This window comes from Manacus vitellinus, unplaced genomic scaffold, assembly GCF_001715985.3.
Source record: "Manacus vitellinus isolate BGI_N305 unplaced genomic scaffold, ASM171598v3 scaffold_2_pilon, whole genome shotgun sequence".
In the NCBI taxonomy this organism is placed as follows: Eukaryota; Metazoa; Chordata; class Aves; order Passeriformes; family Pipridae; genus Manacus; species Manacus vitellinus.
In genome coordinates, this window is record NW_021940208.1 from 46,181,402 (window position 1) to 46,204,634 (window position 23,233).

The 23,233-nt window shown below is 42.0% G+C and overlaps 1 protein-coding gene across 1 annotated transcript in view; it reads left to right on the forward strand.

Moving 5' to 3' along the window:
- The first annotated feature begins 4,021 nt into the window (after positions 1-4,021).
- The window catches only part of CLDN10 (claudin 10), a 59,000-nt gene continuing 39,788 nt past the window's right edge, over positions 4,022-23,233 (forward strand). Inside the window, exon 1 of the mRNA XM_008929152.2 lies at positions 4,022-4,236. Coding sequence (XP_008927400.2) covers positions 4,023-4,236 — 214 coding nt within the window. The 5' untranslated portion in view covers position 4,022. The remainder of the gene's footprint in view (positions 4,237-23,233) is intronic.

A 23,233-nucleotide genomic window follows, 5' to 3' on the forward strand; every position in this document is an offset into this window, starting at 1 on the left:
TTTGTGTTTTGCATTTCACATTTTTATGTAGATGAAGCCATTTCGGCTTTTTGCCACTTACTGCAAGTCTAGGTTGAGTATGCAGCCGATAACAATACACTTGGAGACAGCAAATGTCTTTAACCCGAATCAGTTTGCTAGTGCCTAATGTCAACAGAGTAACCTAAGGAGCATAATGCTATCTCATCCTAAAGTAGCATTTTCAAATCCACATCTTATCTGCTACCCTGTTTACTCAGTTTCTAAATTGCATGCATCTGGCAGAGACAGCAGTACTTGGCACTCATCTGGAATGCATCCTTCCTTCTTTCAACACCATGTCAGACTTTACTGCCAGCTCTCAGTAACTCTTTTTGTGTTTGTGTAATTGGACCATCATATTGCCATACAGCATAGCCCTTGCTTGTCTGACTTGAGTAGTGATGCCTCCAGGCATTTGATTTCTTCACCACTTTACACAATGTTTTTACTTCTTTGACTTCTCCAGAAGTTTTGAGTTACTTACTCTGTTTCTGTAACGTCTGGTTTTATTGCTTGTCCAACTTCTCCATTGTTGTTTAGGCCTCCCATAACTTCCTGGCAGTGCTCAGAATCAGTTTGTATGGTCCACCTACTCTGCAGAAGGATTTCTTTGGCATAACTAATTATTTGTCTCACACTTTGCTGCCTCCATGCTCCCTTAGGTACCTCCTTTGCAGAGCTCTCCTTTCTCTTAGCCAGATAACATCAGGACTGATTTGCACTTAGGTTCTGGTTGGTTTTTTTTAAAATTTTACTCTAACTTTCCCCACAACTAATTCAGTTTAGCTAAGTGTGTTTGTCTTCACGAGGGAAACATATTGTCCACTGTCAGATATGTATCAGGCTTGGGAACTCATTCAGCTAGTAGGTTACAAGAACAACATAGGCTGAAGTCAAATTCACAAACTGAAAACTACGGCTTACCTTTGTAAACATTCTTGCCCTGCTACAAAAGTGTCAGCTGTGTTTAAAAACTGGCATTGGACCGATTTAAAAGAACAATATTAGTAGCAAAAGAAATATTACACGTTATTGACGCAGCATTCAATTAAACACAGAGAGCAGTATATCACGTGATCAGCTAGTCCATTTGTGACATTTGGGGAAAATGGTTCAACAAAGGCCTGTAGCAAAATGTTTTCCCTTTTCCAGACCTGTATTTAAACAGTTCTTAAACTCATGGCTGTTTTCCAACTTTTGTCTGCTCAGTAACAGAGAAAAGAAGTTTTGAAATAATGGAAAATGCCTTTAACAGGTTAACTTTAAACTTTGCCTTGAACTTCTTAAATGACTGATTAACTTATTTCCTGACAGTTTATAGAAGAAATGAGGGTTGTAAACAGGACTGCTTACTTCTTTCTTATCACTTAAGTATCTGTTTAATTTATTCATCACTCACACACTAACTGCCTAGAAACAACACAGGGTGAAGTGCTTTTGACCATGAATTCCACAGAATTCATGCACTAGAAAAGAATCAGGATAAAGGCCAAGAAACCACTAAGTCCTACTTAAACTATGGAAGTGTAGTCTGTGGTTCAAGTGGTGACCACAGGCACTTTCCAGTAAAGTTAATGGCTTTCAGTGTCCCACCAGCATGACATTCAAGACTGAGTATGTACTGGATGGGACCTTGGTAGACAATCATCTGAGAATGACAAGGCAAAATGACTTAGGAATTTGTATTGCAGTTTATCTAGAAACAGAAATGTGAAAACCCTTCCTAGCATGATATCAGTTTAAAAGAGCAAGGTCTTACTGAGGACACATCTCTGCCTTAGGGCAAAGTCACTAAGGAGCAGACAAATAGCCCAATGCTGCTGAGCCTGGGTAGCTCCTCACAGGCTATGTTGATAAGGCACACTGCTGTGTATAGCAAAAAAGAAGAGTATGGAGGAATGGATAATGTTGGCATCCAGTCTTCCTTGCTTTTCCAGTCCAAATGAGCAGCTTCTCAGTTTTAGGAAGATTTTTGGTGGTTTGGTTTGGTTTTCATGGGATTGTTTGGTTTTGGTTTTGGTTTTTATATCAGTGAGAACACTCAGGGAAAGTCCAGAACAAGGCCTGAATTTAGCATCATATGTAAAACGTCTTTGAGCTACTCTGAGCACTCAGCCAACATCATTGTCACTGAACTGGTTCGAAAAAGTAAAAACGTACCTAATGACATGTCTTCTCAGTCTTTCTGTGCGCTAACACAGTCTTTGACAAACAAACAAAAAAACCCACCCAAACCCCACACCATTTTGTATCACAGATGTAGAAAAAAAGAATAATCTTAGCTCTCAAAAATCTGCTTCAAAGCAGGACCCATTTCTGTATTCTCCTCTATACCCTTTTCAATTTCATGAAGAGATATATGAAAAATTACATGAAGTTTGACCCTTAGCATAGGAAAAATATGTGACAGGATTATTTGACAGCAATGCAAAATTGCTTCCTGCCTATGTATTATCATCCTCAACATTAAAACAACCTGCTATATTATAATGCTGCTCTGTAGCAAAACCACTTTTCATGTCTTTCAAGCTGACTGTGTTAATAAAAAAATTTCTGTTCACTCTAGATGTGTGGGATGTGAACATACTAATTACTCTGAAAAGAAATTCATTCCTGCAGTGTAATTCTCTGATCTGTACAGTCATCCTTTTGGGTCCTTCTTCTCAGTGCTGAGCCAAAGGCTCGTTAAAGTAGAAGTATCAGGTGGTGGTTCAACAGGATAGCCTCGGTGAAATTCCTCTTGCTGTTTATGTGGAATGTCAATGATTTTTTAGCATCCTTGATTAACCCTTCATTGAGCTGTGAAAAGTCCACAGAAAAACTTCAATGCCAAAGTTCAGTGTGGCGTTTATCACAGCCATAACAGGGACAGTCAACACTAGAAGAACCCAAAGGTAAAAAAAAATAGACTACTCTTACTGTCAGAAGTGATGGGGTATGCTCAATATGCAGGGTGATCTCATGTCACCAAATGGCACCAAAGAGAAAAGACATGTTCTTCTTCAGAGAGGAGAACAAAAGGACCAGACAACGAGGAGAGGTTTAAGTACAGCTAGAAGCTGTCAACTTAAAAGAGTGAAGGCCACACATGTTGCAAAACTGTATGTAGGTCCCACACCAGTATTGGATAGTATACTCAGGAACTGGAAGTAGAATAGCTGTTTCACTGTGGTGGTGCCTACTACAAAGATTACATTTTTTTTTAATCAGTTACATTCTTTGAGAATTCTTCATGGCATGAGTTTGCAGAAGTTCAGTCAGTGGTAAGACAGATGTTGCTGCGCTACGTACTTCATGCAGAGCGTAAGATGCAGTAAGTTTTCTACACTGACTAAAGGAAAAATCTCAGTGGGGGCTGAGACTCAAGGAGGTTCATTCTGCTGACTGCTGCAGCTGAATCACCACTCAGGGACCACTTGCTCTTTCTGTTGTTGCTCTAGATTTGCTATTCTACAAATACACCCACAGACAGTACCTCCAACAGGCTACTGTTTTAGAGCTGCTTGCATGGTGACTAGTTATGCCTGAATTAATTTCACATTTCAATGAGTTATTTTTCAAGTGTTGTGTGATCCTTCTAAAATGTTATGGTAATCCGTTAAATAGCACTGTACAGTTTGGACTCTGAACCTATTTTGCTAGTTGCAACGGTTGTAAGTTTCCAATTAACTAAAAATTAAGCATTAACTGGAATACCTTAATTGGAAAAAAATATGAAAACAACTAATTTTTACAATTAGAAATTAGCAAGTAAGTACTAGTAATTAGCTCCGATAAAGCTGTACTATGACTCTCTTTCTAAACATTTGTAATGCCTAGGGCCTTTCTTAAATCAGTGAAGCATGACAATTTCTTTCAGCCACATTAACTTTCTGCAGCAAGTGGTACTGAACTTGTTCAAGTATAATTTGCTTATGTTATGCCTTTTTGCTTACTCACATGACTACAGTACTTTTCTCTCCACACAGTGGCATTACTAAGTCCCTGAGTTACAGAGAAACATGCTAGGAATACAGATTATAGCTTTCATATTTTGTTTCTGTGGGCTGGGAGCTGCTATTGCTGCTACTGCATCAAATGAGTGGAAAGTCACTAGTCGAGCATCATCTGTTATCACTGCAACCTGGGTTTTCCAGGGTCTTTGGATGAACTGTGCTGGCAATGCGCTGGGTGCTTTTCACTGCAGACCTCACCTTACTATCTTCAAAGTAGAAGGTAAGTAAGCATAATTTAACTGGAACATATGGAAAGCCATGTGTATTGCAAGATGTGAGCCTGAGGAGAAAAAGATTATTTTGGCTTGTGCAAGAGATTACGTTTAAAGCATTGTGATGAATATAAATAAAGGATCTTGTAGGCAGAAAATCAGAAACAACTTTTTAGGAATGATATGTATTCCAAGAAAGACAGTAAGCTCTACTCTGTGGTTGGTAATATGCGATAAGTACACTGGACATAGTTTCAGGAATACACTATCAGTATCAAACCACTGTTAGCAGAGAAATGGACTAAACTATCTTGTAGCTCTGATTTCCGTGCAAAAATAAGCATCCTGCTTGCTGGATGGCATGAGGGGGAAAGATAGCAAGGTTTGTGACAGATATTGATGCACTTTTTAGTATCCACACAAATTAGATAGCACATAACTGCAACAATGAATACTATGCAAATATTCATATGCTGGGAATTAAGTGTGTGTGTATATACCTGCTGTATCACAGGCTACTAATTTAACTTTAAAGATAAAAGGTGTGCTGTTCCAGAATGTCCGTTTTAATGGAAAGTGTTGGATTTGTCAGCCATCTATTAGAGTGTAAAAACAAATGGGGACTTCTTGCCTTATGTTAAAAACAGCTTTTCTCAGAGACAGGGACTAACTAAAAGTGTACTATGCAATGTGTTTTGCTCTGTACATAAAGCAGTAAATTGAGAGTTTTGTTTTCTATTTGCCTTAAGACACTAGGCAAGATGTTTTTTTCAGTGAAACTGTATAAGCACTCATGACGGCATGGGCAGAGGGACTCGTCTTTCCTGGATGTGGGCAGCACACTAGCAAGATGGAGTCAGACTAGAGTAGAGAAAAATGCATTAAGACACTGGTATTTTAGGGAGCCAGAAAAGAAATCCAGTCTAGACAGAACCAGTCCTCCAAAGCTTTTGTGAGACCAGAAACAAGCACAATTCTAAGATATTAACAGCCAGTGGTTGAACGAGATATAAAATGTACTGTTGCATGGTTGTTACCATATTACAAAGACAGGGTCATAGACTTGCATACATATGGAAACATAGAAACCTGGAGTTATTACAGATCCTTACCTTTTTTTGCCTCTCATGCCCCTGACATATCAGACTACATGCTGGAACATACAGATCTACCCTTACGCATACAGACGATATTGAGATAAAACTCGGCCTCATTTTATACACCTTTTACTTCAAACCATCAAGAATCACACGAAGGATGTGAATGGATGAGAAGAGTTTTACTTCTTTTAAAGAATGCCATTTATCAAAAATTACTTAAAAGGCATAGAAACTCACACATACTTTTTAAAAGTGAATATTTTATCCTTGCAAATAACTATTTATGGATTATTTGCTCCAAGATTTAAAGAAAAAAAACCCCAGCTCTTCTTCTCAGGCATTGTTTAAAGCAATGTAAAGTAACTGAAACTACCATTATTGCTATTATTAGTAGTACAAAAGCTACTTCCAGAATAATCAGCTATCAGTAATCTATTTGCCACTTTGTATTGCTGCTATTATTTTGATCACTTGTTGATTGAAACTTGAATAAACAAAATATGCACGTTATGTGTGCATCCTTTAAATATATACTTAAGCATCTGAGTAAGATTTTGCTTATTTGTTGTTGAGAGTAACACAGACAAGAAATTCACAATAAATAAAAGTAGCGTACTCTTGTTAGAGAGTAATAAGCTGCTGTAATGACATTTAGAAAGTCTAATTTTAACTTGCTAGTGCAGGCACCAGGAAAGGGTAATGTTACATGTAGCATAAACACTACTGGGAAGGAGTGAGGTATTTAGTTTAGAAAATCTGCTAAACATAAACTCCTGATAATCTGAGGAAAACAAGAGTTCCACAGTGGAAGAGCTTTGCACTCTCACTCTGTCCTACGTTGTAAAACAATAAAATGCTCATGTTAAAGAAGTAATGAACTCTCATCTCTGTCCTCAGAGCTTCAATGTACCATCATAATTGACATACTGACACCAGGAAGGGCTGGCAATATAACTTTTTCTTCTGTGTGTTCATCTTTTTATGGAATCTATTTGCAATCTTCCCTATAGCCAAAGATAACTTACACAAGTTCCTCATTCCATTCCTATCTATCAGGTTACCCTACAGAAAGTATTAGCAGTAACAGTAACATTAGTATTATATTATGATATATATGTTATATCATAAGTCCCTTCTTCTCCAAAGCAGATTCATTCACTCATTAAAGGTTTGATTGCAATTTTGTGAGGATTTTGCAGGAGAGGTTTCTGCATTTAAGATATTTTTTTTCTTGTTTTTCACATCAAGCAAACAAACAGGCTCCAGAGGTCTTTCTTTGAGCAGTGTTACCCCATGGTCACAGGTAGTATGTAGGTATTTACCAGAACTGACTTTCTGCTAAAGACTAGTTGTGCTGATAGGAGCACAGCCAAGGCAATAAGAGCTCAGCTTCTGCAACCGAGCTCACATACAGATCTCAAGGGGTTCGTGTTTCTGGAAATCTATGTTAGCACAGTGTCCAAAGCTATCTGGGCTGTTGCCAAATGTACACGCACATTCACATGGTACAGCCACAGTGTGCTCTGCTGCAGTGACTGAAACATTCCACTGAAAGATCCTGGAGGGAGATCCTGAATAGTAATAGCTTTGTAGTTACATTCATTTAAGGTAGTGTTCGTGGGAAGAAGCAATATCTTTTATTAAATCAACTGCTTTGGGAGAAATATGTTACAAAGTCATTCATCAAATCTGACACAAATACAACAAGCTTCAAGCTAAATATTATCTGGGAACATTGTCTCTTCAGTTAAGTTGGTTATGATTATCAGTGCATCAGAAACACTCATGGAAATTATATGATCAAAACCAAGGGACCATTACTCACAGACATAAACTCAAACAGTCAATAAATACCACAAATTAAAACTAGCAGTGAGACAATATTGTTTAAGAAAACCAGTAACTTTTGATTCACTGCTCAGTCCTTATCAGTAAGAGAGGTCCACAAAGACCCTTCAGGGAGTGAGGCTGGGAACTAAAGTTCTGGATTTGTGGACTCCAAAAAGATACTGAATTTTTATGCCAGAGTTGCCACCCACCCTGCCTCCTGCTAACACCTCAGTACTCCACAGACAGTAGTTAACCTCTCTTCTCATTCCTCTCAATGTGTATAATTCTGAATTCTTACAATCACAGAATTAACCAGATTTGACAAGAACTATCTTTTAGCTGTCTAGCACTGCTTAGACACTTCAGTTATTTTGATTTTGATGATGCTACAGAGAGCTGTTTCATTCACATAAAATACAGAATTGTAACTAGCAAACCGAGTTGTGTCCACATCCCTTTCCTATGACACTTCCTTAGTCTGTCAGGGCAGCTACTAGGCTTCTTCAAACAATTAGTTTGGCATTTGATATGCTTTGCCTGTGGCACTCTTTCATGTGCATTCTGGTTTTCCATGCCATGAGTTCAGGGAGGTGTACAAGAAAGCAGAAGAAATGTGCTTCCTTGAACCTTTGCTTTTTTGAGCCTCAGATCTTCTGCTGACATCTTGTCAGTGCCTCTTTTGATGGAGCCTCATGGGTCAAGTAGTGCTACTCTGATGGTAGCCAACACAGAAAGGACAATGCCCAGGTGTTCTGGGTCACATCGGCAAGCAGATTCAGAGAGCCTTTTCATGATGCTGATGCTGCAATGAACCTAAACAGTGGAAGGAAGCTGAAACAAGACAACTGCTATTGCAGCACCTGTACCTGGAACAGCCTTCTGTAGTCAAACATCATTTGTGTTCATCAGGGTGGGGAGAGCAATTCCAGTCGTGCTTCAGGGTGACACTAGCAGTTTTCCCAGAGAACTCAACCTAGAGCAGGAAAGGACTGACATGGGAGTGTCCCTTACCATACAGAAACTTGCGGCCAGGGAAAACACACTATCTGTTTTATTGCTACCAGTCGACGAGGCAGATATATGCACGGCAGCCAAGCCCAGGCTTCTCCTGAGCCTAAGGGGTGAGCACTTGGTGCTAGATCCCGCAGCGGCCAACACCACGGCTTTATGCACATCCTAAATCAGGTTGCAGGGGGTCGGGCTGCGTGAGGGTTGTGCTGCTGCTCCTCGTTGCTTGACAGAATCCCATGCCTGTTGCTTCCTGCCCGCTCGCTCCCCCGCTCCCCACTCCCTGCCCTCCCTGGTGCCGGCGGGCGCGCTCCTCTCTCCATGGTGCTGCATCAGCGGCCCCGGGGAAGCGCCGACCGTGCCCAGGGGTGGTGCAGCCCCGCCCGGGTGGGGACAAGCAGCTCCCTTCCCCATCTCCCTGGAAAGGCGGCGTGCCTCGGTCCCGGCTTCCCCTGGGTGAGAAGCCACAGGAGAGGAGCAGAGCCAAGGCAAAGCAGGAGCTGTGTGCGCTTTTGGGAGGTCACAAGGGGAGAGGGCGGGGCCGTCAGAAAGGGCTGAGTGGCTGCGTCTATCATCAGGGAGGGAGAAATCCAGGGAGACATTCTTCTGGCTGATGGCCAACCGCAGAGGATTCTGCCGAGGGATGCTCCAGGTAGTCACAGGGACAGAGTCACGGAGTCTCGTAGTTTAACCCCAGCTGGTAAACACACAGCTGCTCACTCACTCCAAACGCCCCTCCGTGGGATAGCAAGGAGAATCAGGAAAAGGTAAAATCCGTAGGTTGAGATAAGAACAATTTAATAATTAAAAAAAAAAATAAAATGTAATAATAATAATAGTAATAGCAGTAACAACAACGGTAATAGAAAAGAGAGAGAGAGGAATAAAACCCAAGCAAAACAGGTGATGTGCAGTATAATTGCTCACCACCCACTGACTGAACAATGCCCAGCTCATACCTGAGCGGCGATCAGTCCCTTCCAGCCAGCACCCCACAGTTTATATATTGAACATGATGTTCTGTGGTATGGAACATCCCTTTGGATATTTTGGATGAGCTGCGCTTCCTCCCAGCTTCTTGTACACCTCCTGACTTGTAGAGCTTGGGAAACTGAAAAGTCCTTGACTTAGGACAAGCACTATTTAGCCACAACCAAAACATCAGTGTGTTATCAAAATTATTCTCACACTGAATCCAAAACACAGCACTGTAGCAGCTACTAGGAGGAAAATTAACTCTATCCCAGCCAAAACCAGGACATGGGGATCCAATATTAAGGTTAGAGGATAACCATGTCAAAGAACTTCCCTACAGCAAGCAAATCCTTCTAGGAAAAGTGCTAACTGAACGGAGGTATGATTGATTTATGTCCATTAGGCTGAGCCACCCCTCCAGTAAGTACCTTCCAATGAGTACAGCATCTGTTTGGGAATTTAAAAAATCAAAGTCAACACAGCATTGGCAAAAGGAAATCAATACACTAGAATCAATAGCTCATATTTGGGAAAGGTAACCATGAAACACAGAGAGAATTCTTCTTAGATTTTTTTTTTTTTAATGGCTTAATTCCAACGTATTCTCCATTTCTCAGCAAGCAGAAAGGTCACCTTTTGGACTGATTGAAATGCTCATTTCAGCATAGGGTCTTTTGTATATGCATGTGTATATGTATAGGATGTCAAATCCTGGTAATGAAAGTTTCTTCTCTCTCACAGTTTGCCTCTCCATTGTAGCAAGGTTCTTTCCAAGCTCATGGCCTCTGCTTTGGCATCAGATGACTGAGTCTGCACTCTGCTCAAACGAGATAACCTGATACATGTTTGGTTCGCAGAGGAGGTTGTTAATGCAGTAGAGGTCATGAAAAGTCATGACTATATACAGCAAATATTTTTGAAATCTGTTATATTGCATATCATTGCCCACTCTCTTCTCCCCCTCACTCCCAAAAATGAAGGAATAAAGTAAATTAAACAGTCAGCCAAGGCAGTAGTTAGTCAGAGAAATAACGTGTCTTATTATTAGACTGGTTTCCAGTAAGAAAAGGAATTGATTCACAAGCAGCAGAGCCATTCAAAGAGGAAGAGAGACATGTTTGACTTAGCAGCCCCTGGCAGAACAGATATGAACTGAAGGAGAGGGCTAATTCCCATGTATTCAAGAGATTTTTTCCCCCAGGGAGCTCTAGCAGCAGCTTTGCAGTAGATACAGAGCAGAATCCAGGGCTTCCATGTGTTGGTCAATTCCAGAGGAAACATCCAGAGCCCTGGAACCCCCCAAGAGGCAGGACAACTCTTGGATCTCATCGCTGACATATAGATTAAAGATTTTGAAGTGGTTCTAAGGCTTCCTGCTGCCAAATTTTGTTTTCTCTTTGAATTCTTTGATTCCAAGATTTTAATCTACATGCTCTGAAAATCCATTAATCTAAACCACAATGAATCACTATTTATTCCTGTTTACTAAGAAGACTGTCTGGCTCTAGCCAATTACTTAAATCAGACTAGTCCAGAGCTGTGGGCAGACTGGAAAGAGATGTGCCTTCTGGGAGATCTGCAGCCAGAAAGATACATAGAGGGAGTCCAAGAACTGCAGGACCAGACTGCACAGGGCCCGATGGAAAATGCTGAGGGTGGAGGCTTTCACAGACCACTGCCAGTTCTGGAGAAATCGATGGCAAAGGACAAACTCTGGCCCTGCTTTAAAATCTTCAGGGTTACAGGAAAACACAAGATCTTACAGACCAGTCCTCCTTTTTAGCACATTCACACCTGGCAATTTGGCAGCATCTCTGCAATCCTCTTCTTGTGCTATGAGCCTTCTGCCTTCTCACTGCACAAGGACAGAGGTTACAGTGCTGAGATTTTTTTCACTTTTGTCTAGACTTGGACAAGAGTAATGTGGCTTGTGTTTCCCTTCAGTTGTACTTATAGATTTTCTCCACTAAGACTTGCCTTCATTTGAAGAAAATCACTGAGGAAACCTGAAAGGTGGAAAGTGCTGCTATTTGCTAGTGTGGTTCCTATGCAGCCGGTGCAAGGACAGGAATGCAAAGCTTGTTATTGAGGCATGAATAACAAAGCTCTTTCATCTTCTAAAACTCACGCCAGGATAGATTGTTATCTATGCTTTGCTTTTAGCTTTCTTTGATTACTAATACATAGCAGCAGAGAGTGTACTGCAAAATGAATAGGACTCAGCAATAACTGGTATGCAGCCAATGTCTTAAAATACCTCTGTTCAAACAAGTTTTGTACCCTGGTCTGCTTTGTGAGCACTGAGGTGGGCGTGGGGAGCTTTCCTCTGGCATACCTCGAGCAGCTGACAGCCAACGTACCTCTTCTAATATTTTTAGCAGTCATGCTACAACCAGAGCTTCATTCAAAGATACAGTCCACTTCATTTGCACAAGTCCCTGTGGAAGGAGGGGAAAGGAGACGTGGCACAGCCAGCCGTGATAGGTGGATGGGTAAGAGAAGGAGACTGAAGTACTGAATTTGTGAATAATTAAAGCTGATGATTTTGAAATTCGCACTGCTGAGATTTAAGATTTTAAATCTTTAGTTTTCCATCATGGAGTGAGGCAAGGGGGAGGAGAGAGGCTGAGCAGCAAATACCTTGGGAGTGAGTATAGGGGAATGTAGAGAAAAAATATATGTACATAAAAATCTCTCCTGTGGATACCACATGGAGTTGGCTAGGCAAGTATGAGTCACAGGCCCACTGGTAGAGAAAACAAATCACTACACAGTCAACAGGGATATTAAATCCCTGTTAATCCCTTGTTATTCTATCTCTCAAAATACTTACACATAGTTTTGCAATGTAAAGCAAGATGCCAGATGAGCGCAGCCATTTTATTAAAGCTGTGACCATGGGATTCCTCTCCATATCCCACAAGTCCTACAGTATCTGATTATCCTTATAAGCCTTCTCTGGAATAGGTGCCATGGGACTGTTTGGTGTTATAGAGACTGGTCAATGTATACTCTTTGGTGTTTCATTGACTCCAATTAAATAAAATGCCTGGAGCAGAGGTGTTACCAGGGGTAACTCGGGACTTCAGATCCCAACTTTTTCAGGGTACTTATTATTTGACTCAGTCCGGATGCCAGTACTATGAAGGACCTCTGGCTGTGCCCAGCTGATACCTGCAATACACTCAGTCTTCTCTCTACAGATGACATTGAAGCCTGGGTCTTCTGTATGGCTTTCCTCTTCAGGGATTCATTTCCTAAAACAGGAGAGAGCACATCACCTCAGATGGCTGTGCCTTACAGCAGGACATTGTTATCAGCTGCTGAATTGAAAACATTTATATTTTCAATTAGGCAAAGTACATGCTGAAATTCAGGTACATGCAAAATCTCTTAAGAACATATCATTCATTTGGCCCTTTAAATACCTTGTGCTGGTCACCCGTACATGTGCCATTTACATTTCTCAAAAAGGACCTGAAACAGTTAAAAAAACAGAGGCACTGAAGACTTCTAAAGACCAGTCAACTGATGTGTTCATTTAATAGTTATGTTTCTTTTTTGTATAGTTACATTAACTTTTCTAAAAAAATCGTGTGTTAGTCTGGAGATAATTAACCAAGCTCTAGTAACATACCTCCTGAGGCTTAACCTGCTTAAAGATAGAATTTTTAAACTCCACATCTGAGCTAAGATTTATGTTGTACTTTTGAACAGCTTTCCATAAATCAAGACTTCCATTTTATATTTTAAAACCATATACCATCAACTGAATATGTCATCAATCTTATTTTATTCTAGCCCCCCAAAAGATAATTACACAGACTCTATTGGTATTTGAAAGAATACAGTTGCATAACCTGACAGTCAAAATGAGAAGCAAAACTGTGTACTTGAAGATTCTCATGAATTTGCTTTCATAATAATACATACTGATTTTCTACCAGGTCCACTCTACTAATTTTTATAGTTGCTGTTATTTTTGTATCCAGCTAAGATGTGAGGCTACTCTTCTGCAGATACCAGTCAGACATAAAGATGTGTCTAGGGCTCATATTCAGGGCAATGCACGCTGATTTATATTTCCAAAGGAAACAAGAGCTCAGAAGTTCTAAATTTCCACTGCAGATGGAAATCCGCCAAAATCTTCTGTTATTTGGAGACTGCCTTTTCCTTCTTCACAAATGAATTCCTAAACAATAACACAGAATGTCACATAAAAGCCTTTCTATTGATATTTCATCCTGTAAGCCACAAAAGCAGAAACCAAACCCTAGCCAGGAAGAAACAGTGAAAGTGACTCACTAACCATATCTCAGTACAGTGTTTATTGGGTGACCAGGAGAACAGGACTCTCTGCAGGTACAAACAGCTTCTCCACTGCAAGTTTACCATGCACCCAAGTTGCTGCCCCAGGCTGGCATCCCATCCCAGCAAACATCACACCGCATACTGGGTGCTGAGTCAGCCACCTTTTGTTAATAACAGAAGTAGTTATCTCACAAATTGGGAACAGAGGTACTTTAAGTAAGTAACCATCATTAATGGCATCTGGCTTTTCCATAGCATATCTTTGATAGAAATGTTCCACCTTACAAAACAGATGATACAATTATATTCAAGCAAAACTAATGCAATAGACAATTTTACTTTAATTTACACCACCTTTCAACATCTTCATGCCACATGTAGTTTGGCTACTACAAAACCTCCAATATCATATTTACTTAATATTGTCCCTAGAAACTCAGTTCTTCACAGAAATTCAGCATTTTCAAGTGTCAGTGACTCTTGTACCTCAAAGTTCAGTCTTCCTTTGAGCAGATCCATTTGCCTGGCTTGGTGCAGGGCTGGCACCCAACAGGGATTTCAACCTTCATGAGTGCACCCTGTTCAGATCACAGCTCCTTGCAAAGATGACCTTTCAGTGCAGAAGCCAAAGCTTCTTCAACTTCCCTAATGAGCTGTGTGTCATCTTGCTAGGATACAAACTCTCCACATTGGATGTACCCAGGGGTGGTATTTGTTTTCCTTCCTGCCAGGATTTTGTGTCAATTCCTGCTAAGTCAGAAAGACTCCCTGCCATCCCACAAAGTTGGTGGCAGCCAGGGCTTCTCATCCCACAGTCCCAGAAGCTGAGAAGCACCACAGGCTGTCACTGCTCACTGAGCTCTGCTGAGAAGGTCACTGCCTGCAGCACTGTGAACATGGCATGGTGATCCTACAGGTCCCCTGCCAACCCCACGGCCTTCATCTTCTTTTGCTTTTTGCCATCAGCCCTTTTCTGCCAAGGGCATCTCCAGCTGAGACCACCACAGGGCTCTGCTTGTGTTTCTGGCTGACACCGGAGTCTGAGAGCAGAGCTACAGAGGGACCATCACATTACTGCTGCCTCTGTGTAGGTGTTTGAGATGGGTGCATCCTTCCAGGAGGCACAGGGAGCTGAGCTGGGGCAGAAGGTGGGATAATCAAAAGCAAAGAAATAATCTACAGTTGGAAATGTGTGTCCCTGGGGGAACAGGAGGCCCCATACAGTAAACCCACCTTCCCCTAAAGCAGATGAGGTTCAGTGCAGGGTTACAGCAGGAAATATTGAGATTGTGCTTCTTCAGCAGGAACAAAAAGCTTGTGCTTCTTCCGTTCTGTGTGTCTTGGGCATTTTCCAGCCTGTGGTCCAGGGCTCACTCTCAGAGGATCTCTGTTGGGTCTCCGTGGCTAGGACATCCCGTACTGCCATGGCCATACTTTGACCTGGGCTTCATTGGGGCTGCAGACATCCCCATCCCATGGCTCAGATAATTTCCTTCTGAGCAGTAAAGCTCCCCTGCCCTGGCTGATGGTGGTGGTCCCTCTCAAGGGGCTGTGTTTGGCAGACTAGGTAGAAAGGCAGGAGGACAGATGGGTAGCTGAAGCCAGCATCCCTCCCTGCAGGCAGCAGTTACTGTCTGTGGGCAAACTCCTGCCCAGACATGTCTTAGGAGTGCAGTGAGGGGAATGGCTGCACGGGGTGGTGAGTTCTTCCCCTCTCTCCCCTCGACATGCATGGAACAGAATACTCTGTGTGTTAACAGGAACAAGCATAAACATTTCCAGCCAAGGTACTTAACACAAGTCTTTTTGCCAAGTGGCTTCACTACCTTCTTTGGTTAAGGTTAAGAGAAATGTTGTTGCTCAAAGGAGAAAACAAGTGGAGGTGTTTTCCCCCCTCACCCTTCCTGTCTGCAAATCCAGGCATCTCTGGTCTGCAGTTCCTTATAAACAAATGAAGGAGCTTTTGTGAAGCCTGTTGATAAGAGGTACTCCACACCACCCCACATCCCACTGATTTTTATTATTATTTTTATGTATGCAGTAATATGCAAATGTTCAAGTGCTTCCTAAGGTCACTCACTAGTTGTGCTGCAAGGTGGTGATTGCTCTGGTTACTGCAGAGACCTAAGGGCAAGCCCAGGGCAGAGTAGGACATGACACGTTGTCAGGGCCAGCTGATAAGATTTTCACTTGGTCAGCAAGATCTATGCGTGCGAGTCAGATATAACCCAGTGAAAGGAGAGTCAGGGAGATAGGAATGATTTTCTCCTGCACTCCTCTTTCCTGGGAACAGTTTGGAAGGAGATAAAACACCTGCAGAGAGGAAAGAGAGTCTGGTGTACAACAGCTGGGTCAAGGGGGAGGAAGAGAGCTGAAAAAATACAGGAGACTGCAGCCATTCAAAATACATAAGATCATTAGGAAAGCAGAAAATGATCTTGAGAGGTGCAAGGCTCTGCCTTGACCTGATGGTGACAATTTGGCCACGCTGTCTGTACAAGGTGGACCGGACCCAAGTTCTCCTCAATCTCAGCAAAGGTTAACTGCTCAACTGGGAGAAATTAGATAATTTCCAAAAACTTCCAGCATTTTAATCAAAAGAATGAGTGGGAGCTCTTATCTAAGGACTATGAGTGATTTCAACCACCCATTCTGTACAATTTTACCACCCTGGATAATCTCAAATAAAAATCTATGTCTAGCAACAGAGCTTCATGTTGTGCCTGCTTGCTTACACAGCCTCACAGCAGATAGTTAGAGTTCTTAATACTGAAGGGAAAGTACTGCTGAACAAGGGACAGGAACTAGGAAGCAAAGAAATGTATTTTAGATAGGCAAGGCTCCTGAGTAGCTCTTTAAAAGAAGAAGGAATGATGAGAAAAAGTCTGTTCCCAAAGAAGACTTATTTCTCTTATGCATGAATCATAAAAAGTGATTTTTGGAGCCAGAAACTTTTTCACTGGCATTGCTCACTTTTCTCAGTAAGTAAAAGAGATAACATTACTTCAGGGTCTGAACTTCACTGGGTTACATCTGCTTTCACTCCATTCTACCAACAGCAATCTTTTATAAATGTATTTATTTCTTTTTATTTTCCTTTTCTCTCAATATCTTTGCAGCCTTACTGTCTCCTTCATGCCACTAGCAGAGACAGGATCGTAAATTAGGTCAGTGCTATGTCTGACCTGGTAGTTGCTCTGGTAATGTTAAGTTTTTATAAGCTATCCTCTCCCTTGCCTCAAAATACCTACCTTCTCCTTTCTAAATAACTTACTGGAAACTCAACAGAAAAAAAAATTCCCTCAAGCTTCTGGTCAGCTATGGGGGCTGTGTAGATGGACCAGCAGAGATCAATCCAATATCCAGGATCCTCTCAGTTGGAATTAGACAGCGCATCACATATAGATTGTACTATGTTGCAAAATAATAATAAAAACCAAACAACATGTTTGTAAAAAATCGTTTGTCTGTAAGGTATGAGGCAGCTTCTGCTTGGCCCAAGCAAAGCCTCTGCTGCAGTAGTGTGTTCAGTTTGGGTACTACACTTGAAGCGAGATGCAGAACACTTGGAAAGAGCACACAGATAAAAGCAACTAGAATCCCTCAAATTTACTAAACATGACCTATGAGGAAAGACTGGAAGAGTTAAGATTGTTTAGTCTAAAGAAGAGTAGATTAACTGCAGGTACAAAAATAGCCTCCAAGTACCTAATAAGTGGCTGCAAACAGGAAGAGCATAATCAGTTCCCTATGTCCACGGGTAATACCACAGGAAGTGGTGAGCCTGGAGGACCACAAAGCAGTTTTAGCATTCTACCCTAAAAGCAACTGCCCCTTTTTGTCTGTCTATGGGTAGCTTACCTCTAACTCTTAGCTTACTTTCGTTACTCTGCGGTTGTTTTACTCTGTGGTTACCTGAATCAGCTCAGCCTTATACTCTGTGGTCAGTTCTAGCTGCCAGAAGTGAAATGTGCCCTCTGATGTCCTCACCTCTTCTGTCTCCAGGACTTCCCCTTGCAGCCTGTTTAGGTGGAAAGCCATAATTGAGAAAATATAATTTATGAAGTATGTAGCCTTTGGGCTACAAAGGTCTTTTAGTGGATTTTTAGTCTGCAAAGGTCAGTTGGTATTAAATCCTCTTGTGCTTTTTAATACATATTTCCTACTTCTTGTCTGAATTTGGAGTGGGCGTTTTGCTCTGTGATTGCTGAGCGCTGAGCTCTGTGCAACACATTGGTGCCCAGGATTTGGCCTAGATATTGCTGAGAGATCTACAGCCCTAAGCAAATGCAGCATACTCACATTCATCTTATTTCACTTCTCTGTGCTATTTTTACTGTCAAACAATATTCTCCTAACATATCTGAATCAGCCCAAAATGGAAGGGGTTAGGGAGTGGGTGGGGGGCAGACAATATAGGCCAAAATCCTTGAAGTATTCAACCTTCCTTCTATTACATAAACATTTCGGAAGGTGTGGGCCCCATAGTTCTTCTTTCTTCCTACCTAGGAAATGCTGTCCTGCCTCATCAGGTACCTGAAGATGGATGCAGATGAGGTGCTAAAATTGCTTCACTGGATCTTAAGCAGAGGTTTAGGATTTGCCTCAGACCACTTTAGACATCAGTGGTGTAAAATGCTGTGTGTATGTGAATCACCCTGCAATCACCTTACGGTCTACAGGAACAGGGAATCCTGTCCCCTTTTAGGACAAGTTCCATCTTATACCTTGGAAATACCCGTATCAGGTCAGAGGAGCAGTCTAGACATGCCAATTGACAGTAAAGCAGATGGATAATTAGTGAAGGTATGGACATACTAGGCAGGATTCAACTGAATCCTAGTCTGACTCAGCAGATACCTGTGGGTGGATCCTACCCTACCTCAGACAAGTTGGATGTAATTCATGTCTAGAACTTTCAATCCAAACAAGAGTTTGTGCTTTTTGCACATGGTAAGTAATTTCCTTCTCTCCTTCTGTGTCCTAGTTAGAGCCCAGCACATTCTGCAACTAATTTTCCTGTATTTCACACCTCTCCTCTCTCCCAGTCTGTGCCGGAAGGGAGCAACACTTTCACCAAAAGCTGTTGCAGGGGACAAAATGCTGCAGCCTTTAAAATGTCACTGCAGATCGAGGAGCCCCTCTCCATGCCACATCACTCAGTCTTCATTGATTACACCTTTATCTGACCAGGACTCACACTGTCCCTGATGTGCAAAGCCTTGTCCCCATCTCTCTCCACACAGCCTAGGTGCCCCAATGAAAGCTATGTTCTTCTCTAGCCATAGAGTGGTGATGGGCATGAAAACAAGTCTCTGATAGGCATTTGCTGAGAGCTGGGATCTTGCACAACAGGTAACACCAACTATTTCAAAACCAGCCTGCTATATATTCCTTTGATCAAGCTCTTACACAAAACAGACTCTATGTGCACACATGTCCGCACAAAGTCAAACTGTTCCTCATTTTCCTTGTGAAAGACGCTTCATTTCTTGTAAGACGCTCCCCTAAGCCCAGACTGGTGGATAGTTACAGTGGGCAAAAAGGCTAATCAAGGGGAAGGGCTGTTTAAGCTCAGTTGTTTAAGGCTTTGTCATTACCAGGTAGCTTTTAGGAATCAATGGACATTTTCATGAAGTGTTTAATAGTTAGAGTTCACTGAGACTATATAAACCCTTTCCAAAGGAGCCCTTTGTTGAGATGTTGGCAATATATCTCTGGCTGCAGTCAAATAAATTAGTCATCAGATAAATCAGTCATGCCAGCTATGAGAGTGATACCAAAATAAACACAATGTTTTAGTCAAATCCATGAAACAAAAGGAACAGCAAATCTTATTTAAAATTCCCCCATGTAATTGATGCATAATTATACTTCTAAACATGAATGCAAGTATGCTGATCCAGAGTATGTGAGTATGAAGATTGTATCTTTGAAAGTAAACGGGGATCTCCGGATGCAATTAAAAGTAATTTTTGAGTTGCTGTTTCCAAGTTCCTACTGGCAAAATCCAAGAATTTCAAAGCCTGAGTAATTCCTAAATTACTGCAATTTTGATGCCAGGGAAACTCCACAGATTTTAGTGGAGTTACATCAGATTCAGACTGTATCAGGACAACAGAATTTATTCCTTTTAAAAATGGATTGTTAAATATCTGAAAAAGAAAATGTCAGAAAAAGTTTATAGAAATCACATTCTACAGGTACAACAACCAAATTTGGGGGATGTGTAACGTATGGGAACATCAATTGGGATAAGGCAACATGAGTGCCTTATCCCAAATGTGTTGCCTTAAGTAGTCTACCTTACTAGGTCTAAAATACACAATCAGTCTGAACTCTTTTAAATTTTTCTTGTCCTAAAATACAGACAAAATAATAACAGTGATATCCTTACAATTAGTCTAGTTATTCTTATGTTTAGCTCATATATTAATCATTATTGTCATATAAAATATTTTTAAAAACCTACTTCTTTTACCAGTGTCCTTACACCACTCTTTGGCAGGCCTGGTAATCTGGCAAAGGACCCAACTTCTGGAAGGGAAGAAGCAGGGCTTGTGAAAAACAAGCAGTGCAACCAGGCAGCAGCTTGTAGGAGGGAAGAAGCACTGCTTCTGATTGGATTGAGGAAGTTAAAAATGTTGTGAGGAAGCTTTTCTTATCTAGTTAGTCTTTGTTTCCTAATAGCTTCTATCTCAGCCCAAAATATTACACTTTGGGTGCCTACTGTCAGATAAGTAAGCGGATTAACTGGCCTTGTGCATAAAGGCTGCAGTTCTCATGGGCTTTGGTTGCCTGAGCCTCTAAAATCAAGCCTGGAAGGGCTCAGGGGCAGTAGATACACTTAGTTTTGCAGCTTTGACATGAGTCTCCCACTGTCCTTCCATCCTATGCTTCCCTGAGCCAGTGCTGGCACTTGCCTCCTGCATAGCTGTGACCACCTCTGATCGATTCCAATCCTCCCCAGGCAAAGGGCAGCTGATGATCATGTCCTTCAGGAAGGAGACCTGCAAGGAAGGGAATGGCTAGAGTAGGCATGACTTGTACCCAAATACTGAAGCAATTAATCCATTTCAGCTCAGGTTGATGATGGGATGCCTAACAGAAGCAGTACAGAGAAGTCTCTCAGAGGTAGGATTTCCACTCCTTTCCATTACTGAGCATTTGTTTCCATGAGATACCACTCGCAAAAGCTAAAAACACTCTTCACTCACCAAATCCCTCAGTAGAACATATCCTAAAATTAACAGCCTTTGTCACATTTATTCACTAATGTTGTATCCAACAAGCGTAAATGAGAAAGGACAGACCATCACTCCTATGCAAACTCACCAAATTCCACTGAAAAGAGACTAGGAAACAAGCTTCAGAGGTATAGTCTTTGATGGAATATCCTCAAAGCAGAGAAATTTCACATTTCTTCACGGAAGTGTAGGAGCCTTGTTGAGATTTGTCAATGTGGCCAACAGTAGTTCTAAAGTTTGACTTACTTCTCTTTTACAGTTATTTCTATACTATTGAATTCTATATCTATGTGCTAATTCTAGCAATAATGCTGTGTTCTTTCTCTTGAAGGATAAAATTGTATTTGCATTGGAAAGTCTGTGCCACTTTCATTAGCACCATAAACCACACAAATTTTAGAACTAACAAGGACTAGAAGGAAAATATAGCCCCATAGGGTGCTTAGGTCATTTGTGAATCTGATTCTGCTTCCTGAGATATTTTCACCGCTTTGCTGATGGCCAGATATATTCATGTATTTGGGAGAATACATCTCTCTCATGCAATGCTCCACAAAGGAACCAAACACAGGCATTGTGCTCTGTTTGCACTTATCAGGAACCACCAAAACCTGAACAAAAGCTTATTACCTATAATTGGCTTCTAGGAGTACGTTTTGTAATTGGCACTGTGCAAACACAGAACACAAAGCACCTGTGTCCCAGAGTATTTATAATCAGGGAGCAAACTTCAAAGGAAGTGGGTAGGTTTATGCCATAAGGGAGGAGGAAGAAGGAGGTGGAAGATCAGGCATTTTTGATCATGCTGCTTCAAAAGAAAAAAATCTTTTGGATTGATGGGGTTCATAGGGTCTTTGTAAGGCTGTTCCTCCAGAGCACTGGGAGTTATTCACAGAATCACAGAATATGCCAAGTTGGAAGGGACTCACAAGGATCATCAAGTCCAACTCCTGGCCCTGCACAGGATCACCCCTCAAGAGTCACACCATGTGCCTGAGAGCATTGTCCAAATACTTCTTGAACTCTGTCATGCTTGGTGCTGGAACCACTTCCCTGGGGAGCCTGTTCCAGTGCCCAACCACCCTCTGAGTGAAGAACCTCTTTCTAATATCCAACCTAAACCTCCCCTGGCACAACTTCAGGCCATTTGCTTGGGTCCTGTCACTGGTCACCTCAGAGAAGAGATCCGTGCCTGCCCCTCCTCTTCCCCTCACAAGGAAACTGTAACTGCAATGAGGTCTCCCCTCAGTCTCCTCCAGGCCAAACAGATCAAGTGACCTCAGCCACTCCTCATATGGCTTCTACTCTCTCCACCATCTTCATTGCCCTCCTTTGGACACTCTCTAACAGCTTAATGTCTTTCTTTGGGCATTGCAGTGCCCGAAACTGCACATAATATTCAAGGTGAGGCCACCGCAGTGCAGAGCAGAGCGGGACAGTCCCCTCCCTTGTCTGGCTGGCAATGCTTTGCCTGATGCCCCCCAGGACATGGTTGGCCCTCCTGGCTGCAGGGCACTGCTGACTCATATTCAACTTGCCATTGATCATGACCCCCAGATCCCTTTCTGAGGCACTGCTTTCCAGCATCTAATTCCCTAGTCTGTACAAGTATCCAGGTTCTGCCCCATTCCAGGTGCAGAACCCGTCACTTTCCCTTGTTGAACTTCATATGGTTGGTGATTGCCCAGTCCTCTAATTCATTGAGGTCTCTCTGCAGGGCCTCCCTGCCTTCAAGGGAGTCAACAGCTCCTCCCAGTTTTGTGTCATCTGCAAATTTGCTTAGTATCCCTTCCACCAGCCACTGCTGTGTTTCTCGGCTTGGAATAATTTCTGTCAAAATTGAGATGGTACAATGCCCTGGCTCTCCTCTTGAAATGTTTTATAGCTTATTGTTCTTTGGCATCTTGAAGAAAAAGATGAAAATGTCCAGTCAGACTGCATCTAGGAACAAGACAGAAGCCAGAACTCTTTGTCGCAGCCTGACCACAGGACAAGAAATCACATTCGCAATGGCAGCAACTGGGGGTTCAGCAGACCCATCCGCTCTCCAGTGCCTGCAGGACTTGTCGATGTATTGTAGTGAGTCCAGAGGAGGGCCACTAATTTGATCAGCACCTGGAGCACCTATCCTATGAAGACAGGCTGAGAGAGTTGTGGTTGTTCAGCCTGGGGAAGAAAAGGCTCCAAGGGACCTTACAGCAACCTTCCAGTACCTAAAGGGGGCCTATGGGAAAGCTGGAGATGGACTTTTTACAAGGGCATGCAGGGATAGGACAAAGAGCAATGGCTTCAAGCTGAAATGTTGATGTAATCATCTGGGATAAACATCTCTAGACATTTGATTTGGGGATCCACAAATTACTGTCCACACAAAACCCCAAATCTTTCTCACCTGTGAACAAAAAGGAGAGGGAAGTGTCACTTTACCCAGGCACAGGTGTTTCTTCTTTCTCCTGTTCCTCTTTCTGTTTATGCTGGCATGATCAACTGGACTTTACTTGGAAAGAGAAGAGGTTTTACAGTGGATAATCCTT